The sequence below is a fragment of the Ailuropoda melanoleuca genome, chromosome X, assembly GCF_002007445.2.
Source record: "Ailuropoda melanoleuca isolate Jingjing chromosome X, ASM200744v2, whole genome shotgun sequence".
NCBI classification, from domain to species: domain Eukaryota; kingdom Metazoa; phylum Chordata; class Mammalia; order Carnivora; family Ursidae; genus Ailuropoda; species Ailuropoda melanoleuca.
This window is the reverse complement of record NC_048238.1, coordinates 1939926-1962032: the sequence shown is the minus strand read 5'-3', so window position 1 is coordinate 1962032 and position 22107 is coordinate 1939926. Positions and strand designations below refer to the sequence as shown.

Genomic DNA, 22107 nt, shown 5'->3' with positions numbered 1-22107 from the left:
AGGGCGAGGGCGAAGAGACGCATGGCACTGTCCCTGGCCCTGAGGTCGAGGGGGCCAGCGCGGAGGCAGGGGAGAAGCCGAATCTTGCGGGAGGATCCCTTTCTCCCTTACCCCTTCCCTCCCTAAGCTGGCAACCTCGCTCCGACCCATCCCTGGTTTCCAGGGAGGCGCCCAGGGGACCCCCAACTCCCCTACGTTGGAGGGGAGAGCACAGCTGCGGGGCCTCCCCCCGAGTCCCTCGGAGCCCTGCGCTGAAGTTCCCCCTCTTCCTCCTCTTCCCCTGGAAAGGGAGAGACCCTCGGCCCGCTGGGGACTGAGCCGCACGCAAGCTGGAGAAGTCATCACCGGGCAGAGACGGTTCCTGGTGTGCGGGTCCCAGCAGGGGCTACCCGGCGGCCACCCGAGCTGCGTTCCGGGAAAGCCCATCTTTTCCTTGGAGCGGCGCTGGAAGCCGGCCAGGGCGCAGGGCCGCCGCGCCAGCTCGCCCTCACCGGCCCAGCCTCTCCGGGTTCCCCGCCGGCCCCAGCGGCCCTGCGGGCTCAGGGCGCCTCCGCCCGCGGCGCCAGACCTGGGCTTCCCTGGGCGCGCGCGCTCTCGGTCTCCTGGGAGGACCTGGCGAGAACGCAGGCTGCGGAGCAGGCGTCGCCACGCCAGGGCCGGGGCCGCGGCCGCGGCCGCTTCTGGGCGCAGCCCGCGTTGCGGGCGCGGGCGGCGGAGCCAAGCTCCGAGGCCGAGCGCACAGGCAGCGGGGGGAGGCTGCACTCGGCTGGGCTGCAGGGACCCTCTCGCCCCCGAGCGCAGAGGTGGAGCCTGAATTTGCTTCTCGCAGGGCTGTCTGCACGGAGTGCTCTTGACGCGCCCCTCAAAGATAGGGCGCACACGGGCTTGGGCTTAAGACAGTATCTATTTGGAGGTGATTGAAAGGACGGAGAAGCTCCGGATTTGGGATGCCCGTAGCCTGTGTGAGCGGATGAGTTTGATATCAGAGCAGGCGCGTTTCTGTGGTGTGCGCTTTAGTTTCCACGTGCATTGCTATTTTTAAGCAAACTTCATTCAAGAGATGACAAACATAAGATGATTAAGGGATGGCCAATGCATGAAAAAAAAAAAAATAACCAAGGCATTCTAAACGAGACGGCTGAGGCAGCCTATTATTTGCAATATCCAAGCATTTCCATTTTTGTGTGTATGACTTCACGGATTGTTTTCCTTTGCCTGAACATACGTCATCAGGTAATTCCTTTCCTCGTCGTTTAATGTCACATGTTACAAACTGCGTCCCCCATGAACAACGACGGTGCATCGTTGTAACCCAGTGGCTCTTCCAAGAAGAAAAAAAAATTAAGGATGGTACACAGACCCGCATATAATGGAACACATTTTGCGTCAGTGAATGCGAACCCTTTAAACACCTCCAGAAACTATATTGAAAACTTTACGTAATGTCATTGAAAGAAAGGGAACGCTCTTAGTGACGACCTTCTTGAGAATTTTTTAAAAAAATTCAAATATGTACACTCTATAATGGCGCAGAATTAACATTGGGGGCAGACACATAGTTAATTTAATTCCTTTATTATTATAGAAACATAAAGATCTTTCTCCTCTCTTTACATATATACAAATACATACACGATTATGTGTATGTGGACACAAATGTATATATTTTTGTGTGTCTGTGTGTCTATGCCATACCCCCGCTCATCACCCACTCTGATTTCCAGATCGTAGTGTCAAAGTCAGCAAGTCACACTGCATCTTACATAATGATTAACGTTAATGGGGAAAGATTAGGAAAATAACTTTCGTGTTTCTTGTGTCGCGGAAGGATACCATATGACGTCTTGGGGAGCCCTAAATCCCAGGGCACACGTGGAACAACATTTGCTGAGCGTAAGAGCGACCTGGCCATAAACGGATATCATTTTGTGGTTCCCCAACAGGTGTCCAGGAATAACGCACCCCGACAAGATGCCAACGCACGCGCACTGGCCAGCACTCTCCGTGGTGCTGATCGTGCTCTGGGGACATCCTCGGCCCACGCTCGCCTGTCCTCACCCTTGCACCTGCTACGTTCCTAGCGAGGTCCACTGCACATTTCGCTCCTTGGCTTCTGTGCCCGCTGGGATTTCTAAACATGTGGAAAGAATCAATCTGGGGTTTGTACCACATTCTTACCGAACAATTTCAGCCTCTTTGCTCGCGTGTTTGTTTGTTTCATACATGTATGTGCATTGACGTAAGTGCGAATGCATATTCCCTTCTGTGTCGCTCTTTCTAGCATTGCATACCTTGATATGTGCAGAATCGGGACTGATGCATATTAGCTATACCACATGCAGTCCTTCGGGGGTGGTTATCTGAATTTGTCCATCAACTGCAGCCACAAAGTTTAATAACCGAGCATTGTGAGCAACCTCGGTGTGTCCAGAGAAATCCCTTGATAACAATTATTTTCCAGATAGTAGATATGAACGAAAGTATCGGACACAGACATAAATATATAAATAGACTTACTTAAATAGACTTCAGAAGCTATTAAAAATAATTTTAAAATTAACTGGACATTTCTGACATTCTGTAAGTTATCTGGATGATGCGATTGTACTCTTGGGGAAATAAAAGAGTTCCTGCAGATTTTGCCTCTATAAAATACAGATATATTTTAAGAGACGTTTTCATGCAGCCTTTCAGATAGCACATCTTTATTTTAAAATTCCGTTCCATACACAGAAACGCTTTCTATACATAAATATTAGTTGCTATGAATTATAGGCACGTACGTGTAACTTTGTAAACAATTATTTGGGCTTCCTCAACAAAATACATAAGCTATTTTCCACCACCTACAAAAAAACAAAATTAATTTAGGATTTGAGGACTGGCCACTGATGGGACATTTTGGTAAAATGAAATGACCAAACCTGAGTCAATGCACAGATAATTGTACATATGCTAGGACATCTTATAGCACAGATTTAAAAAAAAAAAAACAACTTCTTGCATTTCTAAAGGCCACTAGTCGTTGAAGAAGAGAATGGGAATTAAGACAGTGAGACAGGAATTTCTGTTCGAAGGGAGTAGATCATTACATGGTTTTCTCAATAAAATCTTGGGAGACTTATGGCTGGATTTTCAGATAATCCAACCACAGTAAGGCTAGCTCAGTAGGGGAAACAGTTCATCTTTGCCAGAAGAGGGGATATCAATCCTTAAACCGGTTTCCCTTTTACAACCTTGCAATTTAGGGGGGCACATGACTTGCTGAATGGGAGAGAGGAGAGGAAGAGCAGCTAGCTACGTTTGTAGAAAGGAAAATGGAATTCATCTGTGATTCCTCTTCTTTCTTGCACCTGCTGGTGGGCACCATGGCTCTGTCTCAGGGTTGTTGCTCTCGTGAACCACTCTCAGCATATTGTCCCATATCACTGTGATTCACCTCCTTGTCCCTCAAGCCGGACCCCTTGGCAGAGCACAGAGTGAAGGTACCATCACACAGGCCTTCGTAGAGTCCCCAAGAACATGTGAAGCTGGGGGTGGTGGCGAAGAATGGTTTTCTGCTCTGTGTCCCGCTCAGAAGGCTTGAATGTGTTATCTGTTGGGCATTGAGGGTCTGGTGGGGTATCAGTATTTTCCCTACTGGCTGTCAGGTTGGAAACGGGGGTGGGGACGATGCCACGCACCTCCAAACGTTAACCACAGGGTTAACGATGTAATGGCTTGATCCTAGCAACACCACGAGCCCACGGCAGGTCAAGCTGTATATACCTCACAATTTCTGTGACGTTTTCCCTCTACTCGTCTTTTCACGGAGATATTTCATACTGCGGAAACTTAATTTCTCAGTTAGAACATAGCTTTTGCGGGTTGCATTTTAACCAACTCTAAATGGTAAAGACTATGAATTACGGCCTCCCCAAAACTCTGCCACGGGAGTAGAACATAGATAGCAAGGTCTTTCTTTTCCTATTGATGGCAATATCGTTTTGAGGTGCCGTTGTGTGATATTAAAGGAAAAAGAAAAACAGTTAAGAAGTAGGTTCACTGCACCCACATATGTTACTTCCATCCGGCTTAATTGGAAACGCGAATCAATAGGGCGTGGTTTCATGTCAGTCAATAAGATCTCTCCTCTGTGTCAGCACTTTCTCTGAAAATCAATCTCAAACTAGATTCATGAGACTGTCATCGTGCATTTTGTGGCTGGGGGGGGTGTGGAACGAAGAACAACGTCTTCTGATAGTTCTCAGGGTCTGGTTGGTCTTCTAGCCATCTGGAAGGAGGAGAAAACTCTCAAGGAATGAGGGATTATTGGCAAAGCACTAATGAAATCTTTTATTCCCACACAGATGTTTTCAGGGTCCTCCGTCAGCATGGAAAGAGAGATCTGCTGTTTCCTGTTTGGACAGCCCTAGAGCTTTTTTCAAAAGTTACTTTCCAAGTATTTTTAGTAAACAAACAACACCCCCCCCAAAAAAAAAAGTCAGCCACTGAGTGTCATATTTATAGACCTTTAAAGATTTTTTTTTCCCTTTGATGAAAAGACTCGTTGGGATGACCTCTTTCGGAATTTCCCAAATTTCCCACACTGCCCTTTTTTAATTTTTAAATTTGTTTTGCGATCCTAACCAGTATCGGTGAAGGAGTCTCACCTGTATGTCTGAGATACTAGAAAACATTTCTCTTGAGACGGTCCCATGGTCCGTTATCGTCCATCGACTGGTGAGGAAGGCATTCTGCACAGGAGGGCGAGTGGTCGGTTAAGTTGCAGACTCTGCACGCAGAGTCATTTCACTCTCTTCCCTGAGAGACGCACTGATTTTCCCAAGTCCCTGCTGGGTGTTAGGTGGGTGCACAGAGCCTTCCTCCACATGCGAGGGAAGAAAATGCCTCCTCTGATTGGCATTCAGGCAGTCCCTTTGGCTTTTGTCTGTCCCCACAAAGTCTCCCCATTCACAGCTCTGCCACCAGCAAGCGGTGCATCTGTTGGTCTCCAATGCCTCTTAAAAACAAGCACCAAGAGGATCCGCTAGGACAGGTTCCTGAGCTGGCATGCCCCCCATCCGGGAGGGGAAGGATGTATACAGGCGTGAGGGAGTCCAAACAGTGCCGTTCTCTGTCCTCAAGCACACTCCTTCCCTGCATCTTCTCCATTTTCGCACCCACCATCATAGTTGAATGTCCAGCTGGAAGTGAGAATTTTTTGGCAATGTAGACACAAAGCGCTCGTGAGCAGGACACACCCTTGGACTAAGATGCACCAAAGAACATCAAATCTTTCTGACTTGTTTTACAGGCTGAGCCTTGGACTCTCACCTGCTCTGTCCCAGGACCTACGTCCTCCTTCTGGTCTTTCTACTCGTCTTACCTTCAGGGTCTTCTCGGGTGATTTTACTTACTCCCTCTCCATGGAGCAAGCATCGTTCTCACACGTACCTTAGTTGGTATCGATCGTCTTCTTAAAACCTTCCAATCGTTTCCCCTTGAAGTTGGAACAAATGAAACACACTCCCTCCCGTGGCCTCCCAGTTCCTAGATTGCCTGGTGCCTGCCAACCCCACCCACCTCACCTGCTCCTATTCTCCCACCTTCCAGGAAACCTCAGGCATCAAGAAATGGAAAGGAGTTTAGATTCTGCCCTCCGTTCCCTGTTCGGTTCACCATCCCAGACAGATTTCACTGTAGAATCCTAAATAATAACCCCATTTTGGGTTAGACTCTGTTTTTTCAATTTCAGTCTACCTGGGACACTATTTCCATTTTGCTTAGGATAGTTTGTTTTGGGGGCTGTCCTATTTTACATGGTGTTGAGTAGCGTTCTTGACCTCTTCCCACTGGATGCCAGTAGCACCTTCCCCCTTTCCCAGTTGTGACCACCAAAAATGACCCCAGATATTGCCAAATGCCCCCGGGGGGCAAGACGTCCCCAGTTCAGATCACTACCGTAGATGGATAGTTGATAGATCGATCAATGGATAGGTAGATAGATAAATGATAGATGGTTGGATGGATAGACAGATGATAGATGGATCGATGGATGGATGGGTAGACAGATGATAGGTGGATGGATGAATGAACGGATAGAAAGATGGATAGGTAGAAAAATAAATGATGGATGGATGAATCAATGGATGGGTGGATAGATGATAGATGGATGCATGGGTTGATGGATGGATAGGTAGATAGATGATGGATGGATGGATGAATGAATGGATGGATAGATAGGTGGATAGGTAGGTAGGTAAATGATGGATGGATGAATCAATGGATGGCTGGATAGATAGATGATAGATGGATAGGTGGATGGATTAATAGGTAGGCAGATGATGGAGGGAGGGAGGGATGGATGGACAAATAGATAGACCAACAGACAGAGTCTCTTCTGCTTGGGCAGTTTCCAAATCTCAACACTCTTGATATTAGGGGCTGAGTCATTTTTTGTGAGTGGTCACCCCGTGCATTGTAGGACGTTTACCAGCACCCTTGGTCTATACCTACCAGATGCCACTAAGACACCCCCACCCAGTTGTGATGCCCAAGCATGTCCCCGGACACCGTCCATACAATCCAGAAGGGGGAACCTCGGTATATAATTGTCCATTGACTCCATGAATTAAATGACAAGTGGGAACCATGATTACATTTTTACTCTATTTCCTCTGTGCCTCCTTTTGAATCCCTATCGCATTTTCCTAATGAGACAGGATACGTTTCCTTCCATCAGATCTTTGCTTTGTGTAAGTTGGTCTTATAAAACAACCCAATGTTTAAAGTAATTCTGTGAAGAGTTCCGAGCAATTGAAGTGAGTGGTTTTGCTCTCAGAGATGGTATTTCCTGGAATTCATAGCTGAAAGGTGATGCTTCCTAGAGCTGGCTCTTGGAGGAGTGATTACCCACATCTCCACTTCTCATTTTGGGTCTGGGTTCAGGCACATATGTGTGTGTAAGAAAATTAGACCTGGTGTCATCTGCTGTTTTAGGCTATGAGCAGGTCACCTGCATTGTCTTCAGGTCTGTTTCCTTTTCTCAAGGGGATAGGGAGAAGACATACAGAATGTCAGGCTAGACGTGTTCAATTCAGCAGAGGGAGTGGCACAAAGTCACTGCCCTGCACTACAGGATTCTTCATTCGTCTCGCAATCGCTTCCCCAGGGATTGACTCTGGGGAGTCCCTTGTGCCACCAACAACCTAGCAATGAGGAATTTTCAGATTGGTCAAGGAAACATCTTTACCAATGTGGATGCAAACACAAAACCCAAAACACACCAGAATGTTTACAAGGAATTTAGGGAATCCCTCAGAAATGGCCCCTTGTGCTTGTGAAATATGGTGTTGGTGTGTTGGGCGGTTTGCTCTTCCATTTGGTCCTTAAAGCCTGGAGCACCTCTTTCTCTTGTTTGATGATGCAAAGCTACTTTCCAAGCTGCCTGTTTCTTTGCGTTCATGCTAATTCTCTGCATTCATCACTACTGACACTTTCCAGTGCAAGTTTCCAAGGAAGAGCCATTTGGACCGACTTCCTTTAACATCTTAAACCCTACTTGTTTCCCTGAAATCTCCTCTAGCTCCATTAGCACATTCTTAGTCAAAATATCCAGTGAATCTTCCTGGATTGAATGAAGACGAATAAAAAAATACGTCACTTACGTTTTGACCAGGGTAACAGACGTGAACACAGAGCAACAAATGTGCTTTGGGAACTGCACTGGTAGACCTCAGAGTCGACAGTCTGCTAACTCGCTCCTGGGCGGGCTGCAGAATCTTTCCCAGATGGGATTGAAGCGTTCACTGTTTCTTATTGCAATTATTATTATCATTTTTTGTTGTTTTTAGATTTAATAGTATACAGGCTTTGTCAGAAACCTCGTTTGCGGGCCTGACCAAGTTGGAGCTCCTTATGATTCATGGCAACGACATCCCCAGCATCCCCGACGGGGCTTTGAGAGACCTCGGCTCCCTCCAGGTAAACCTGCCCTTTTACGAGCATCAGTAATTGCAGCCTGTACGACCGTTAATGAGTAGTGGGAACGATCTGCTGCTCTCTCATGATGAATAAACTTGCCATTTTTTTTAGGTTAAAAACCAGCTTCATGTCATTACTTCCCTGCCCTTTGTTCAGGTTTCTGTCCCTGCTTGTGGCTTTGTAAATTATAAACAGGATTTTCCGCTGCGCCCCCGTCTCTGTAGGTTTTCAAGTTCAGCTACAATAAGCTGCGTGTGATCACAGGACAGACCCTGCAGGGGCTCTGGAGCTTAATGAGGCTGCACATTGACCACAACAAGATCGAATTTATCCACCCGCAAGCATTCAGTGGCTTAACATCCCTGAGGCTGCTCCACTTAGAGGGAAACCTCTTGCACCAGCTGCATCCCGGCACGTTCTCCACGCTGACGTTTCTGGATTATTTCAGACTCTCCACCATAAGGCACCTCTATCTCGCAGACAACAGGATCAGGACTCTGCCCGTGGGCATGCTACCCAACATGCCGCTTCTGGAGAACCTTTACCTGCACGGGAATCCGTGGTCGTGTGACTGCGAGATGAGGTGGCTTCTGGAGTGGGACGCCAAATCGAAAGGTAAGCCAGGAGGGCAGAGCGAACGTGGCTCCCAGCGGCACATTCCTGACCCTTCTGAAAAGGTTCCATTCTCTGGTGTTCTGACGTTGCTTTATCTTGTGAAGAGCACGTCACCAAATCAGTATGGCGGGAAGCTTCGTGCAAAGTGTACAACCTCGATGTTAGGACGTCGCCGTTCCAGAATGGGAGCATCCTTCAGTGAAATCGAAAGCGATGATCATTTAATCAGTTATATCCAGTTGACTACGAGTGTCTTCAAATCGATATCTGGAGTGTTACGTGCAGCTTTGGGTTACAGCTAAGTGGGGGATTTTAGGCGCATCCCTGTCCTATGAAGAGGTGCTCAAGGAAGTTTGGAGAAGAGAAGACTAGCAGTGGCTATGACGTTATTCTCTTAAGAATGGGAGAGAGGGATGTTCTGCATGTGATACCCCCTTCCTCAAGCTGCGCCTTGAAACCCATCCTCGATCCCATTGGGTTTACCATATCCCAGGTCTGTGGACTCACGTCCATCCTCATGGCCCCCAGCTTGGGTCCAGCTCCTTTATTCTGTCTCTAGGAGGAGAGTCGGGTCTTCTGGGGGGGTCTTTGCAGCCTTTGTCACCCCTTCTTCAATCATCTCTACCCAGAGCAGTTGTGCCTAAAAATCGCCAGAGGAAGTGTGTGGTCCTGCCACACTGCTGCCTAAACGTCCACTGATTTCCCATTGCTCATGGGATGGAACGTACACTCCTTACTAGGAGTTCCTACAAAACCGTGAGCACTCTCCTGCAACAGTCGGGTCCCCCACTTAGTCACTCACTGTAGCCACACTGCTGTCCATTTGCCTCCTTACACCTTCCAAACCTATTTCCCACTCAGTGCCATTGGACCTGCAAAGACCACATGTTCCAGGGTCTGGCTTAGTTTCAGTGCTCAGAGCTTTGTTAAAATGTCACCTCCCTTGGGGCTGCTAGGTGGCTCAGGAGGTTAAACGCCCGACATCAGCTCAGGTTATAATCTCGGGGTCCTGGAATGGAGCCCTGTGTGGGGCTCCGTGCTCAGTGGGGACTCTGCTTGCCCTTCTGCCCCTTCCCCGGCTCTTGCTTTCTCTCTCTCGATCTCAGATAAATAAATAGAATCTTAAAACAAATTGCTTTTTAAATCACCTCCTTAAGGGGTCTTGCTATCCTCAATTTCTACGTAGCATCTTGGCCTGTGCCCATCTAGGACCTTCCTGCACACACGCCTTATGTCTCACTTTCATCTACCTCCAAGTTGCAGAGGATGACTCTTTGACAGGTTTATTCCCAGTGAGAATGGAAAGAAGAGGGAAGATATCCAGGGGACTGTAGTCTTCTCCTTTCCCCAACGGGAGGTACTGTGGCTCCACATGGCTTTAGAAAAGGCGTCTAGGTCCGGAGCGGGGAGAAAACATAATTTGACCTTGCAAATGTCAGTTGGAAGAGACTTTGCGACTTTGCAACAGACGCATCAAGTAGAAAATTGGGTGTGGAGTTCATAAGGTGTGTGTTGACTGGAGAAGCATGTATGGGAGCCATCATTGGATAATGGATGATGATGGAAACCTACATGTGGGTGAGGCCATGAATGATGGGGGCAGAGCGAGATGGAACGGGACCTAGGCCAAGCCCAGGAACACCCCATCACTAATGAGTCAGTGGGCCGAGAAGGACAAAACAGTGAGAGAGGCGGAGCAGTGACCAGATGAGGAGAACATTCTAGAAGACTTGATGTCTAGGAAGCCAAGAGTAGAATATGAATTCAAAATGTAGACACTGCCTGAAATGAAAAATTATAGCAACAGAAAAACATAAAAAGTACATTTGATGTGATTCATGGCAAAAGTGGGTCCTTTAACCTGGAACTATTTTCACTGGTTTATTTGTTGATGTAGATTTTCCTGGATCTTTAGAGAAGTTAAGTTGTATAAGGGGTGGGAATGGAGTTGCTTTAAAAAAAAAAGTTAAAAATACTTCTGAAAAAGGTATTCACTATTCATTGTCAAGTAGTTCTAGGATGGTGGTTTCTTACCACCCTCTGTGCTAAACTGATTGAAGGTCATTGGTGAAGTCACAGACGGGGTAAGGTATTAAATCGTGAGGGACGTGCACTGAGGTGATGAAGGCGCACACAAAGCCTTCAGCGTCTCGCGTGTGCAAGGCGTGCCAGTCTTGGGTTCATTAACTCAGAGCATGTTTGCTTATTTGTTTCAGGGACTCTGAAGTGTAAGAAGGACAAAGCCTATGAAGGTGGCCAGTTATGTGCCATGTGCTCCAGTCCCCCCAAACTGCACCAACAAGAGATTCACAAGCTGAAGGACATTACTTGTCTGAAGCCTTCCATAGAGTCCCCTCTGCGACAGAACAGGAGCAGGAACGGCGAGGAGGAGCAGGAACCAGAAGAGGACGGTGGCAGCCAGCTCGCCCTGGAGGGCTTCCAATTCCCCCCGTGGAACATCTCTTTGAACATGACCGACGAGCACGGGAACACAGTGAACTTGGTGTGTGACATCAAGAAGCCAATGGATGTGTACAAAATTCACCTGAACCAGACAGACCCCCAAGAGATTGATATAAATGCAACGGTTGCCTTGGACTTCGAGTGTCCAATGACTCGGGAAAACTATGAGAAGCTGTGGAAACTGATTGCCTACTACAGTGAGGTCCCAGTGAGGCTGAACCAAGAGCTCATGCTCAGCAAAGACCCCAGGGTCACCTACCAGTACAGGCAAGACGTGGATGACGATGCTCTCTACTACACGGGGGTCCGAGCCCACATTCTTGCGGAACCAGAATGGGTCATGCAGCCGACCATCGATCTCCAGCTCAACCGACGTCGGAGTACGGCCAAAAAGGTGCTGCTCTCCTATTATTCCCACTATGCATTAACGATGCCCACCAAAGAGGCAAGGCGGTCTCGGAGCAGAAGCTGGGTGATGATCGAGCCCAACAGAGCAGTGCAAAGAGCTCAGACTGTGTTGGAAGGGAGCCCATGCCAGCTGAGCTGCAACGTGAAGGCTTCGGAGAGTCCATCCATCTTCTGGGTGCTCCCGGATGGCTCTGTCCTCAAAGCACCCACGGAGGATGAGAACGGCAAGTTCTCCATCCTGACCAGCGGCTGGCTGAAGATCAAATCGACAGAGCAGTCGGACTCGGGTTTGTACCAGTGCGTTGCTCAGGTGAGGGATGAAATGGATCGGATGGTATACAGGGTCCTCGTGCAACCGGCTGCCACTCAGCCAGCGGATAGTCATACAGTAACAATTCAGAAGAACCCAGGGGAACCGGTGATGTTGCCTTGCAGTGCTCTGGCCATCCCCGAAGCCCAGCTCAGCTGGATTCTTCCAAACAAACGGATAATTGATAATGTGGCTAACACCTCGCATGCATACATGTTGGCCAATGGAACTCTTTCCATCCCAAAGGTCCAAGTCAGTGATGGCGGTTACTACAGATGCGTGGCTGTCAACCAGCAAGGGGCGGATCATTTTACTGTGGGCATCACAGTGAATAAGAAAGGATCTGGCAGGTCATCCAAGAAGGGCAGACACCCAGGTGGGAAGACTCTTTCCAGAGTGCCAGGAGATGTCGTGGAGGACGAAGGGGGTTCAGGCATAGGAGACGAAGAGAACACTTCAAGGGGGGGTCTACACGCAAAGGACAAAGAGGTACTCATCAAAACAAAAGATGAGGCCATCGCCGGAGGCAAGAAACCCAAGAAAGGGCGAAGAAAACTCAAACCCTGGAAGAATTCTGAAAAAGAACCCGAGACCAACATCGCCGAAGGTCGCAGAGTGTTTGAGTCCAGGCGAAGGATAAATATGGCAAACAAGCAGATTAATCCAGAGCGTTGGGCAGATATTTTGGCCAGAGTACGTGGGAAAAATCTCCCGAAGGGAACTGAAATACCCCAGGCCATTAAAACCACCACTCCTCCGTCCGTGAGTCCAGAAGTGACACCCATTTTGCCTGCTGTTCCTCCCCCCTCGCTACCACCTGCACGGACCACAACCAGTGCGGAAGAGAGCTCAGCAGATGTGTCTCTATTGGGTGAGGACGGTCAGGTCTCCGGTGCTGTGTCCTCAGCCAGGATGGGACTGGAAAGCGGGCACGATGGATTAATTCTTGCTGAGCCCCAAGTGACAAGCACACATCTGGAAGAATTCACTGACCATGGCTTTTCTAAGACTGAGGATACAAGTCCTGCTGAAGTTGACCCACGGTGGGCTACAGCCAGCACCCCGATATCCATGCCTCATGAGTCTTCTCCTACTCTGCAGACCCTGGACCTGGTCTACGAGGAGCCCCCCGGCGAAAGCACAGCCACAGAGCGCTGGCCTGCCGTCGGTGCTGGATCCATGTCAGAGACTACGTCAAATGCGTTTGAGTCTCCGTTGGGCGCCATGTCCTTGGCTGAATCTGAGACTGTCCCATACATTTCCCCAGATCTGGAGACTAACCCACAACCCGATGAAGAGAACATGGAAGAGCTGACCTCCACTCCCTTCACGCCAACCATCGTCTTGTGGGTTGAGGACTCCGGGGCATCTGAACCATTAGAAGGGCTCACATTAGGGGAGCCAGATGCCCCATCAGAAGGACATCCGCAGGGAGGAACAGACAATGCTCTGCTTGTGAAAGGCGCTTTAAGCACTCAAGGCAGCCCACTGATTGAAAAGGGCATAGAGGAGAATTCTGAGATGCTGCGGGAAGGAGATATGCCAGAGAGAGACCCCACAAAGTCCGGAAGTCCTGAGAGTATGGGCACGAGCGTTCAGTCTACCACTGTGCTTGACTCTACCCCGGGAGTGAATGGCATCACCTCCTTTAAACATCCCAGGGAAAGCCCACGCGGCACTCTCTTTGACAAAGACACCAGCACAGTAACAACAGTGACACCAGCCGAAAAGGCCACTTCGCCTTTGGGGCTGACCACTCATCCTTCTAGAAAAAGACACAATGGCAGGAGGAGATTGCGCCCCCACAGATTCCGAAACCGCCATAAACCAACTGCACCCACGACTCTTGTCCCAACGGAGGCTTTTTCTACTCGACCTACTCAAACACCTGAAGCGAAGGCCGCAGAGCCCGCGGGGAGGGTGCCGGGGCCAACAGCTTGGGTTGACAGCACCGCTGGTGCCCCCAAGCCGTCGGAGACGGAGAAGCAGGCAGAAGCCGTATCCAAGGGGACCCCACGAAGGAAACACGGGAAGAGGCCCAATAAACACCGTTATTTCACCTCTTCAGTGAGCTCGCCGGTCTCTGCATCCACACCCAGCCCTTCCCCGGAAAACAAACATAAAAATATCAGTGCCCCCGGTTTGGAAACTGTACTCTTGTCTACAACCGTTTCCCTGACAACTGGGGACCCTCACGGGATAGCTACAGAGGAAGACTCTGTGACAACGGCCACAAAGAGGCACTTGCCACCCAATAAATTCCAAGACACAATTCCAGTCACCTATAAGCCTGTGTGGGACAGAGAAGAACTGAAGCATTACGGTGTCACAAACGTCAATGACTACAGAACCGGCAGCTCGCTGCCTGACCACTCCATCGCTAATGCCGCGTCGCCTCTTGGCTTTGAGGTCTCCACCGTGGCTGAATTTCCCGAGGAATCGGCTCCACCTGGCTTTCCGGCCACCTCACGCTGGAACCCCCCGAGGGTCGTCCGGCCTGGGAGGCTGCAGACAGATGCACCTGTTACCAGCTCTGTGGAAACCCTTCCAGTCTCACCCTTTCTTAAGCAGTCGGAGGACCTGGGTGTTCCTTCTAAATTTCCACCCTCAGTTGCAGCCTCTACATTGTTTCAGCCAGAAGAAGTGGTTGCTTCAACCACTGTCTCGAGCCTAAAAGCAGAGCCGTCTTCAAGTGAGGCAGGAACCACCATCCATGCTCCAGGGCCTCGCGAAAGCACTCCGGCTGAAATTAGAGCTCGGCATCACATCCCAACGCCCGCTCCGCTGGAGACGACAGCATCCCCATTCCCGGCCACCACTCTCGTGCCCTCGGTCCAGACCTTCACAGAGCCCACACCTCTCACTTCAAAGACACCTCCAACATCAACGGTTCCCAAGGAAAACGTTTTCTTGAATTATGTGGGGGTCCCAGAAGCCAAAACACCCCCAGCGAAAAATGAGGGAACTCAGCATGTGTTGACACCAAATGAATTATCGACCCCTTCTTCCAACCAGGATAAATTTAACCCAGCTCCGAGGCAGCAGCTGGAAAAGGACGCATTTGTTGGAACGACCCAAAACAGTCTTCCACGTGGGCCCGATGGTAAGCACCAGGGCGGGAGAGTCCAAGTCTTCCCCCAGCCAGCCAGAGCTCCTGCCAAACCGATCCCTCCTAGGGGGACGGCGAGGCCACCACATACGGCTACAGAAGGCTCCTTTAGATACTTTGTGACTTTCCAGCCCCCTCGTCACTTGACCAGTAAACCAGGAATAACGGCATATCCTTCAAGGGTCTTGCCAGAGGATAAGCCCCCGACGACTCCAAGATTTTCGAGTACGACAACTCCCATTGTTCCAGCACACAAGCCCAAACCTGGCATTTCCACTAAGTTTACCGACCAAGGGATAGACCGATTCAACAGCAACTCCAAAGTGTTTGGGAATAACAACATCCCGGATCTCCGAGACCCTGCTGGCAAGCTCCCAAGTTCAAGAGTCCCTCATTATCCCAGTGGAAGGTTCCCTTTCTTTTTCAACAGGACTCTCTCTTTCCCACAGTTGGGAGTTACTGCAAGGCCCCAGATGCCTACCTCTCCTGCCCCCGTGATAAGAGAGAGAAAAGTCAACCCAGATCCGTACAATAGGATACATTCTCAGAGCATCATCCACGTGGACTTTGGTCCCCCAGCACCTCCAGTACTGCCCCCTCCCCGGGCCACGGGGCCACCCTCCACAAACTCACAGAACATCCCTGTGGTGTACTCCACCCGGAGCTCCATCCCCTTCATGGCGTCTTCGGGCCAGCCTTCCGGAAGCTTCCATCAGAGCAGCTCAAAGCTCTTCTCTGTGGGAGGACCCCCTGCCTCCAAATTCTGGATGGTTGGAGAAAAGCCCCAAATTATCACAAAATCCCCTCAGACCGTGTCCGTCACTGCGGAGACAGATGCTGTGTTCCCATGTGAGGCCACAGGGAAACCCACGCCTTTCATCACCTGGACAAAGGTTTCCACAGGTAAGGCATTTACGTGTCTGCATTTTAACTGGGGCTCGTGTAGAAGGAGGTCACCGAGTCTGTGACCCCAGGCAAAACTACGGAGTCTGGACAAAGGACAGAGGGATGGGACAGAAGGGGACATCTGAGAACCTAGATGCAAGGATATTCCTTTAGGGGGATAGGAAGTAAGGACCAGAGCTCCTCCTTCAGCTCTAAGGTGTGTGAGATTTTAATGGGACTGTAGAGACTTGGCATAGGTTCTTTGGGTAGAGAATGACCTACGCTCGGGAATATTTCACAAAGGAACCACTTGTCTTTTCCCAGAGAAGCCTAGCACAAAAATCTTCACCACCCATGTGGGGTGTCATGAGGGTAAGGAGAAGTGAGCAGGTGGCCTTTGCCCTTCCACTGGCTGCCAGACGTTAATGTAGCTTGTTCTGGGCTCATCAGACATTGCTTTGATTTGAACCTAGAGATAAGGCCACGTTCATTTGCTTGGGCTGCCATAACAAAGGACTGCAGACTGGCTGCCTTATAGACAGACCTTTATTCTCTCCTGCTTCTGAAGGCTGGGAGTCTGAGATCCAGGTGGGGCTGAGGCTGGGAGACTGAGATCCAGGCGGGGCTGAGGCTGGTTCCTTCCGAGGCCTCTCTCCTTGGCGTGTAGACCCTGTGTTCTCCCCATGTCCTTACGTGGTCGCCCCTCTGTGCGTGTCTGTGTCCCTTATTCCCCTACAGACACAAGTCCTCTTGGATTACAGTGCACCCCAATGACCTCATTTTAACTTCATTATCTCTTGAAAGGCCCCATCTCCAAACAGTCATGTTCTGAGATCCTAGGGGATGGGACTTCAACGTATGCATTTTGGGGGACACAATTCAGCCCATAACAATGGCGTATGCTTGGAATTCTGGGATGCCCGAAGAGCTCTTGGCTTTGTAAAAATGACCATCTCTTTTGAATGGTGAGACAATTGCCTGGGGACAGAGGAAAGTACCATCTGAGAAGCCTCAGCCTCCATGAAAGACCTACCTTGTCCCCTTTCCCTTTTTCTCACTCCAACACAGCCATATCCTTCAGGCCTGGATTCTGATCAGAGGGTTTTTTTTTTTTTCTTCTCCATTTTGATGATCCAGGAATGATTTATGCTAATAGCACTCGAGGGAACCATGCATTCTTTGCTTAGGTTTATCTCACCAACGTTGGAAATGTTCCAAAGTTCAGCAGAGGCTCTGGGCACAGGGGAATTACAGACTTCTTTGATCAGCTCGACATTGACGTCACTATGTTTTCCTAGTGATTTAATAAGGAATGTTGCTCGGAGTAGCAAATGGGGAACACCATGGGGTTTTCATGGTAAGAGGATGGTGACTTTGTTTCCCTACTGGGAAATCCCATCCGTATTAATCCGTAGGGTTTCCATATCTGGTGTAATACCAGAGCATCCCTGGGCCATGCCCCCTCACTAGATGTACACGTGCCATAAATCAGCTTATTCCACCGGCCGCAACAGAGGGAGCTTGTCAGAGCTCACCGGAGAGCCAGCGGTGGAAGCAGGACCCAGGAACCCAGCTGCGTGGGAGAGGAAGAGAATGCTATGGCTCAAGGCTTTCCAGTTTTTAAATCTGGGATTTGTTATTCTTCAGAAAGGGTGAAGCCAGTACATCAGGAAATGCCTGCCACGGAAGACCGTTTATTATTCATTCTCCATGAGGAGGGGACCACACAGGGAAGGACCAGGGTCTGTCGGCAGGCAGAGGGAGAGGGAGAAACGTGCACAAGAGCCTTTATTGTGGTTTCTGCGAGCAGAAACAGGCCAGGCAGGGTGAGCGAGCTCAGCACTGGCTGGCTTGAATGACTTCGGTGGCCTCTGGGGCACAGGGGCTCCGCTATTTGTCTGGTACTTGCTCTGGGAAGATGAGGGCAAGTGCATGGCGGCCAGGCCATGTGAGAGAGCCAGCCCCTAGACAAGGAGTTGGGAGTGTGGCCTCTGGTGGCTTGCTTTGCATTGAAAAGGTGAATTGCTTGCTAACGACAGGAATTGCCTAGCCCTGGGACGGGCAGTCCTCCCACCAAGAGTCAGCACGACCCAGATGTCAAAGCCTCAGAACACTTGGTTAATACAGATCTTTGCTTTGGCAAAGCTGCATGAAGATGTGATACACAACATAGGGAGAGCAGGGTGTGGGGAGAGACAAGCAGTGCACGAGCTGGGGTTCAACTCAGCCACCCTGGGCAGGGAATGACCTGCTCGCTCTGGCTCATGCTGGACTCTGGAGCCTGGCCGGGTAGAGGTGGATGGGGGCTATAAGCCTGGGGACCTCAGGAGGCCAACACCTGTGCCAGTGAGGCAAGCTGGCGTCTCTAGGAGCTGAAGTGACAAGGAGGTCCCCCGGGGCGGGGGGGAGCTGGGCCTCATGCAACTTCTCGAACACTCTACCAAACCCATGCTGGCTGCCCATGTTTTGCTTGAAGGGGGCATTGGTGTGAGGTCAAAACTGGTGCAACAGAATGCCTGCCTTCTGCACATCGGAGATGGGGGCTGGTGTGCGTTGTTGCCGTTTGGGACATGAGGGGAGATTCAGCAACCTCATNGTGCAACAGAATGCCTGCCTTCTGCACATCGGAGATGGGGGCTGGTGTGCGTTGTTGCCGTTTGGGACATGAAGGGGAGATTTAGCTACCTCACGAATAGTCCTCCTTCTTGGGTTTTCCTGCAAGGCTGTGTCCACGTGCAACCTGACTGTGCCTGTTTTGACTTGCAGGTGCTCTCATGACCCCTAACACCAGAGTGCAACGGTTCGAGGTCCTGAAGAACGGCACGTTTGTCATCCGAAAGGTACAGGTGCAAGACCGAGGCCAGTACGTGTGCACAGCCAAAAACCTGCACGGGGTAGACAGGATGGCCGTCCTGCTGTCCGTCACGGTGCAGCAGCCCCAGATCCTCGCCTCCCACTACCAGGATGTCACCGTGTACCTGGGAGACACGATCGCCATGGAGTGTCTGGCCAAGGGAACCCCAGCCCCCCAAATCTCCTGGATTTTCCCGGACAGGAGGGTGTGGCAGACCGTGTCCCCCGTGGAGGGCAGGGTCACGCTGCACGAAAACCGGACCCTGTCCATCAAAGAGGCCTCTTTCTCCGACAGAGGAGTCTACCAGTGTGTGGCCAGCAACGCGGCGGGCGCGGACAGCCTGGCCATCCGCCTCCACGTGGCAGCCCTGCCGCCGGTCATCCACCAGGAGAAGCTGGAGAACATCTCGCTGCCCCCGGGGCTCAGCATCCACATCCACTGCACCGCCAAGGCCGCGCCCCTGCCCAGCGTGCGCTGGGTGCTGTGGGACGGGACCCAGATTCGCCCATCGCAGTTCATCAATGGGAACCTGTTCGTCTTCCCCAACGGCACGCTGTACATCCGCAACCTGGCGCCCAAGGACAGCGGCCGCTACGAGTGCGTGGCCGCCAACCTGGTGGGCTCTGCGCGCAGGACCGTGCAGCTGACCGTGCAGCGCGCGGCGGCCAACGCGCGCATCACCGGCACCTCCCCGCAGAGGACCGACGTGCGCTACGGCGGGACCCTCCGCCTGGACTGCAGCGCCTCGGGGGACCCCTGGCCGCGCATCCTCTGGCGGCTGCCGTCCAAGCGCATGATGGACTCCCTCTTCAGGTACGTGCCCGCTCCCTGCTCGCCGTCGGTCACTGCGCTCCTGCACCTGCTTCCCCTTTGGGTGCTGGGGATCGGGTCCTAAAACGTGCCTGGGCCCATCTTGGGGGCCCTCTCCATGGGGTACGGCAGAGAAGGGAATGACTCCGTGTCCGGGGCGAAGACTCACAGACCTGACTCCCAATGCGTGCCGCGCTGGGGAGGGGGACATTTCGTTTTAGCCCAGAGAGATCTTGTCTTTATAAACTAGGAACAAACACCTAGGCTTTCACCCCCTTTCCTGNTTCCCCTTTGGGTGCTGGGGATCGGGTCCTAAAACGTGCCTGGGCCCATCTTGGGGGCCCTCTCCATGGGGTCCGGCAGAGAAGGGAATGACTCCGTGTCCAGGGCGAAGACTCACAGACCTGACTCCCAATGCGTGCCGCGCTGGGGAGGGGGACATTTCGTTTTAGCCCAGAGAGATCTTGTCTTTATAAACTGGGAACAAACGCCTAGGCTTTCACCCCCTTTCCTAACCCCCTCCCCAAGAAAAGAAATGAAGCAATTAGCTTTCGTTTTAATGATTATATTTTAATTAAATGTTAAATGATAGTATTAGCTACAACATTTAGATTGCCTTCTATGTGTATTGTATGATTTCAACAAAACACATAGACGCAGTTGCAGATCTGATCATAAAAAGGCCTTAGCTTAAGAATGAAAGGCTGTGAACACAAAAAAAGTTAAAGGCACGATTAGGGCACCAGGTCGGCACAACGATTTCTAGCAGTTTATTTTGGCTGCAAAGAAAGTCACTTTCTCATCCAGTGCCTTCCGTTCCCCTGTGTACGGACCTAGAGCACTGGTTCTCAGCCCAAGGGCTATTTTGGCCCCAGTGAACCTTGGGTAGTGTTTGGAGACATTTTTGATTGACATGACTCGGGGCGGGAGGGGGGGCCACTGGCATGTGGTGGGTGGAGACCAGGGACACTGCTTAAAGTCCTACAGTGCCCAGGGCGCCCCACCCCAGAGAGTCATCCAGTCTCAAAGGTCAGTAGTGCCCGGGCTGAGACACTCTGACCTGGCATGAAAGACAATTGGTCTACCATCTGTCTGTCTATCTATCCATCCATCATATCCATCCATTCATCTATCCAACTGTCTATCCATCCATCTATCCAGTCATCTAACTATCCATCTTATCTATCTATCTATCTATCTATCTATCTATCTATCTATCTATCATCTATCATTTATGTCTATCTATCCATCCATCCATCCATCCATCCAGCTATCCATCCATCTTATCGATGTATCTATGTGTGTATGTATGTATGTATGTATGTATCTATCTATCTATCTATCATCTATCCATACATCCATCCATCAGCTATCTATCTTTCTATCATCTATCTATCTATCATTTATCTATCTATCTTCTATCATCTATGTCTATCTATCATCTATCCATCCTTCCATCAGCTGGCTAATCTATCTACTACCTATCTATCTATGTCTGTCTGTCTATCTATCATCTATCTATCATCTATCTATCATCTATCCATCCATCCATCAGCTATCTATCTATCTCTCTATTGCAGTGGTTTTCAGCTAGACAGATGGCACCACCAGGGAACACTCATCAATGACTGGGGACATTTTTGGTTGTCACACTAGAGTGGAGGCTGCCACGGGCATCTGGTAGGTGGAGACAATGGTTGCTAGTCAGTGCCCTGCAGTGCCCAGGACACCCCACCCCAGAAAGTCATCCAGCCCCAGATGTCAGCAGGGCTCAGGCTGAGAAACCGTGGGCTAGATCCAGAAGTGCCAATGTCTCTTCAATACACGTCTCAAGATACAGAGCACAGAGACAATGGTTGGCAAAATGCAGTCAAGGAAGCATCAGTGGTGCCTTGGTGGGGGGATCCTGGCTTATGGTGTCTCCAGTGTCCACAGCCTTGACGCTCAGGCAGGCGTGCACATGGACATCAGTCCCTCCCAGGACTCGAGCAAGGAAGCCAACACTCAGGGGCTCTGCACGGCTGTGCCTGGCTTCCCCCACCTCTTTCCAAAGCAGGAAGAAGGCAAACGCGCTTTCTTGAAGCGTGAGTGTTAACTTTAGACAGTTGGGTGGTGCCTAGTGAACCTTGCACACTCCATCCACAATACCACGTACGCAGTTTTCCCTGGACTGCCTCCCAGCTCGGCAGATGCACTGCCATGTGCGGAAGAACTGTTTCCAGCTCTTCTTGGCACGGCTCACGCAGCGGTGAATGAACGGCAGCAGAAGAATGTGATTCCGCTACGAATGTGAGCCGTTCTGCTCGTGTCTCCCCATAAATCACGGATCGCCGTCTCTGCGGCTCCATTATTACTAAATTTTGACTAATTGCATTCTTAGGAAAGTGTGATTAAACAACCCATGTGAGTTTTATAAAAGAGCGGGCTCTATGCCTTGCCTACACATTGGGACTATTTAAAAATACAGATATCGGAACTTTTCTTGAAGCCCGATCCCCAGTGGTGGGTAGGCATGTCTCTGTTTCTGGGTCTCTCCGTGGATTGTGATTACGACCAAGGCTAGGAATCACCGCTTCGAGGTTTCAAAAGGCTGGCAGACATGAGCTGCTATACAAAGTTTTGGATTCTAAACTCTAACACACATTGAAATGTCTTTGTCTGCTCCGCTCCTACTGATTTACGTTGACT

At 50.4% G+C, this 22107-nt stretch overlaps 1 protein-coding gene across 1 annotated transcript in view; it reads left to right on the top strand.

Moving 5' to 3' along the window:
• MXRA5 (matrix remodeling associated 5) overlaps window positions 1-22107 on the top strand; it is a 29168-nt gene that overhangs the window by 528 nt on the left and 6533 nt on the right. The window contains exons 2-6 of the mRNA XM_034649143.1: window positions 1944-2159; window positions 7836-7965; window positions 8190-8580; window positions 10797-15773; window positions 18522-19422. Coding sequence (XP_034505034.1) covers window positions 1944-2159; window positions 7836-7965; window positions 8190-8580; window positions 10797-15773; window positions 18522-19422 — 6615 coding nt within the window. The remainder of the gene's footprint in view (window positions 1-1943; window positions 2160-7835; window positions 7966-8189; window positions 8581-10796; window positions 15774-18521; window positions 19423-22107) is intronic.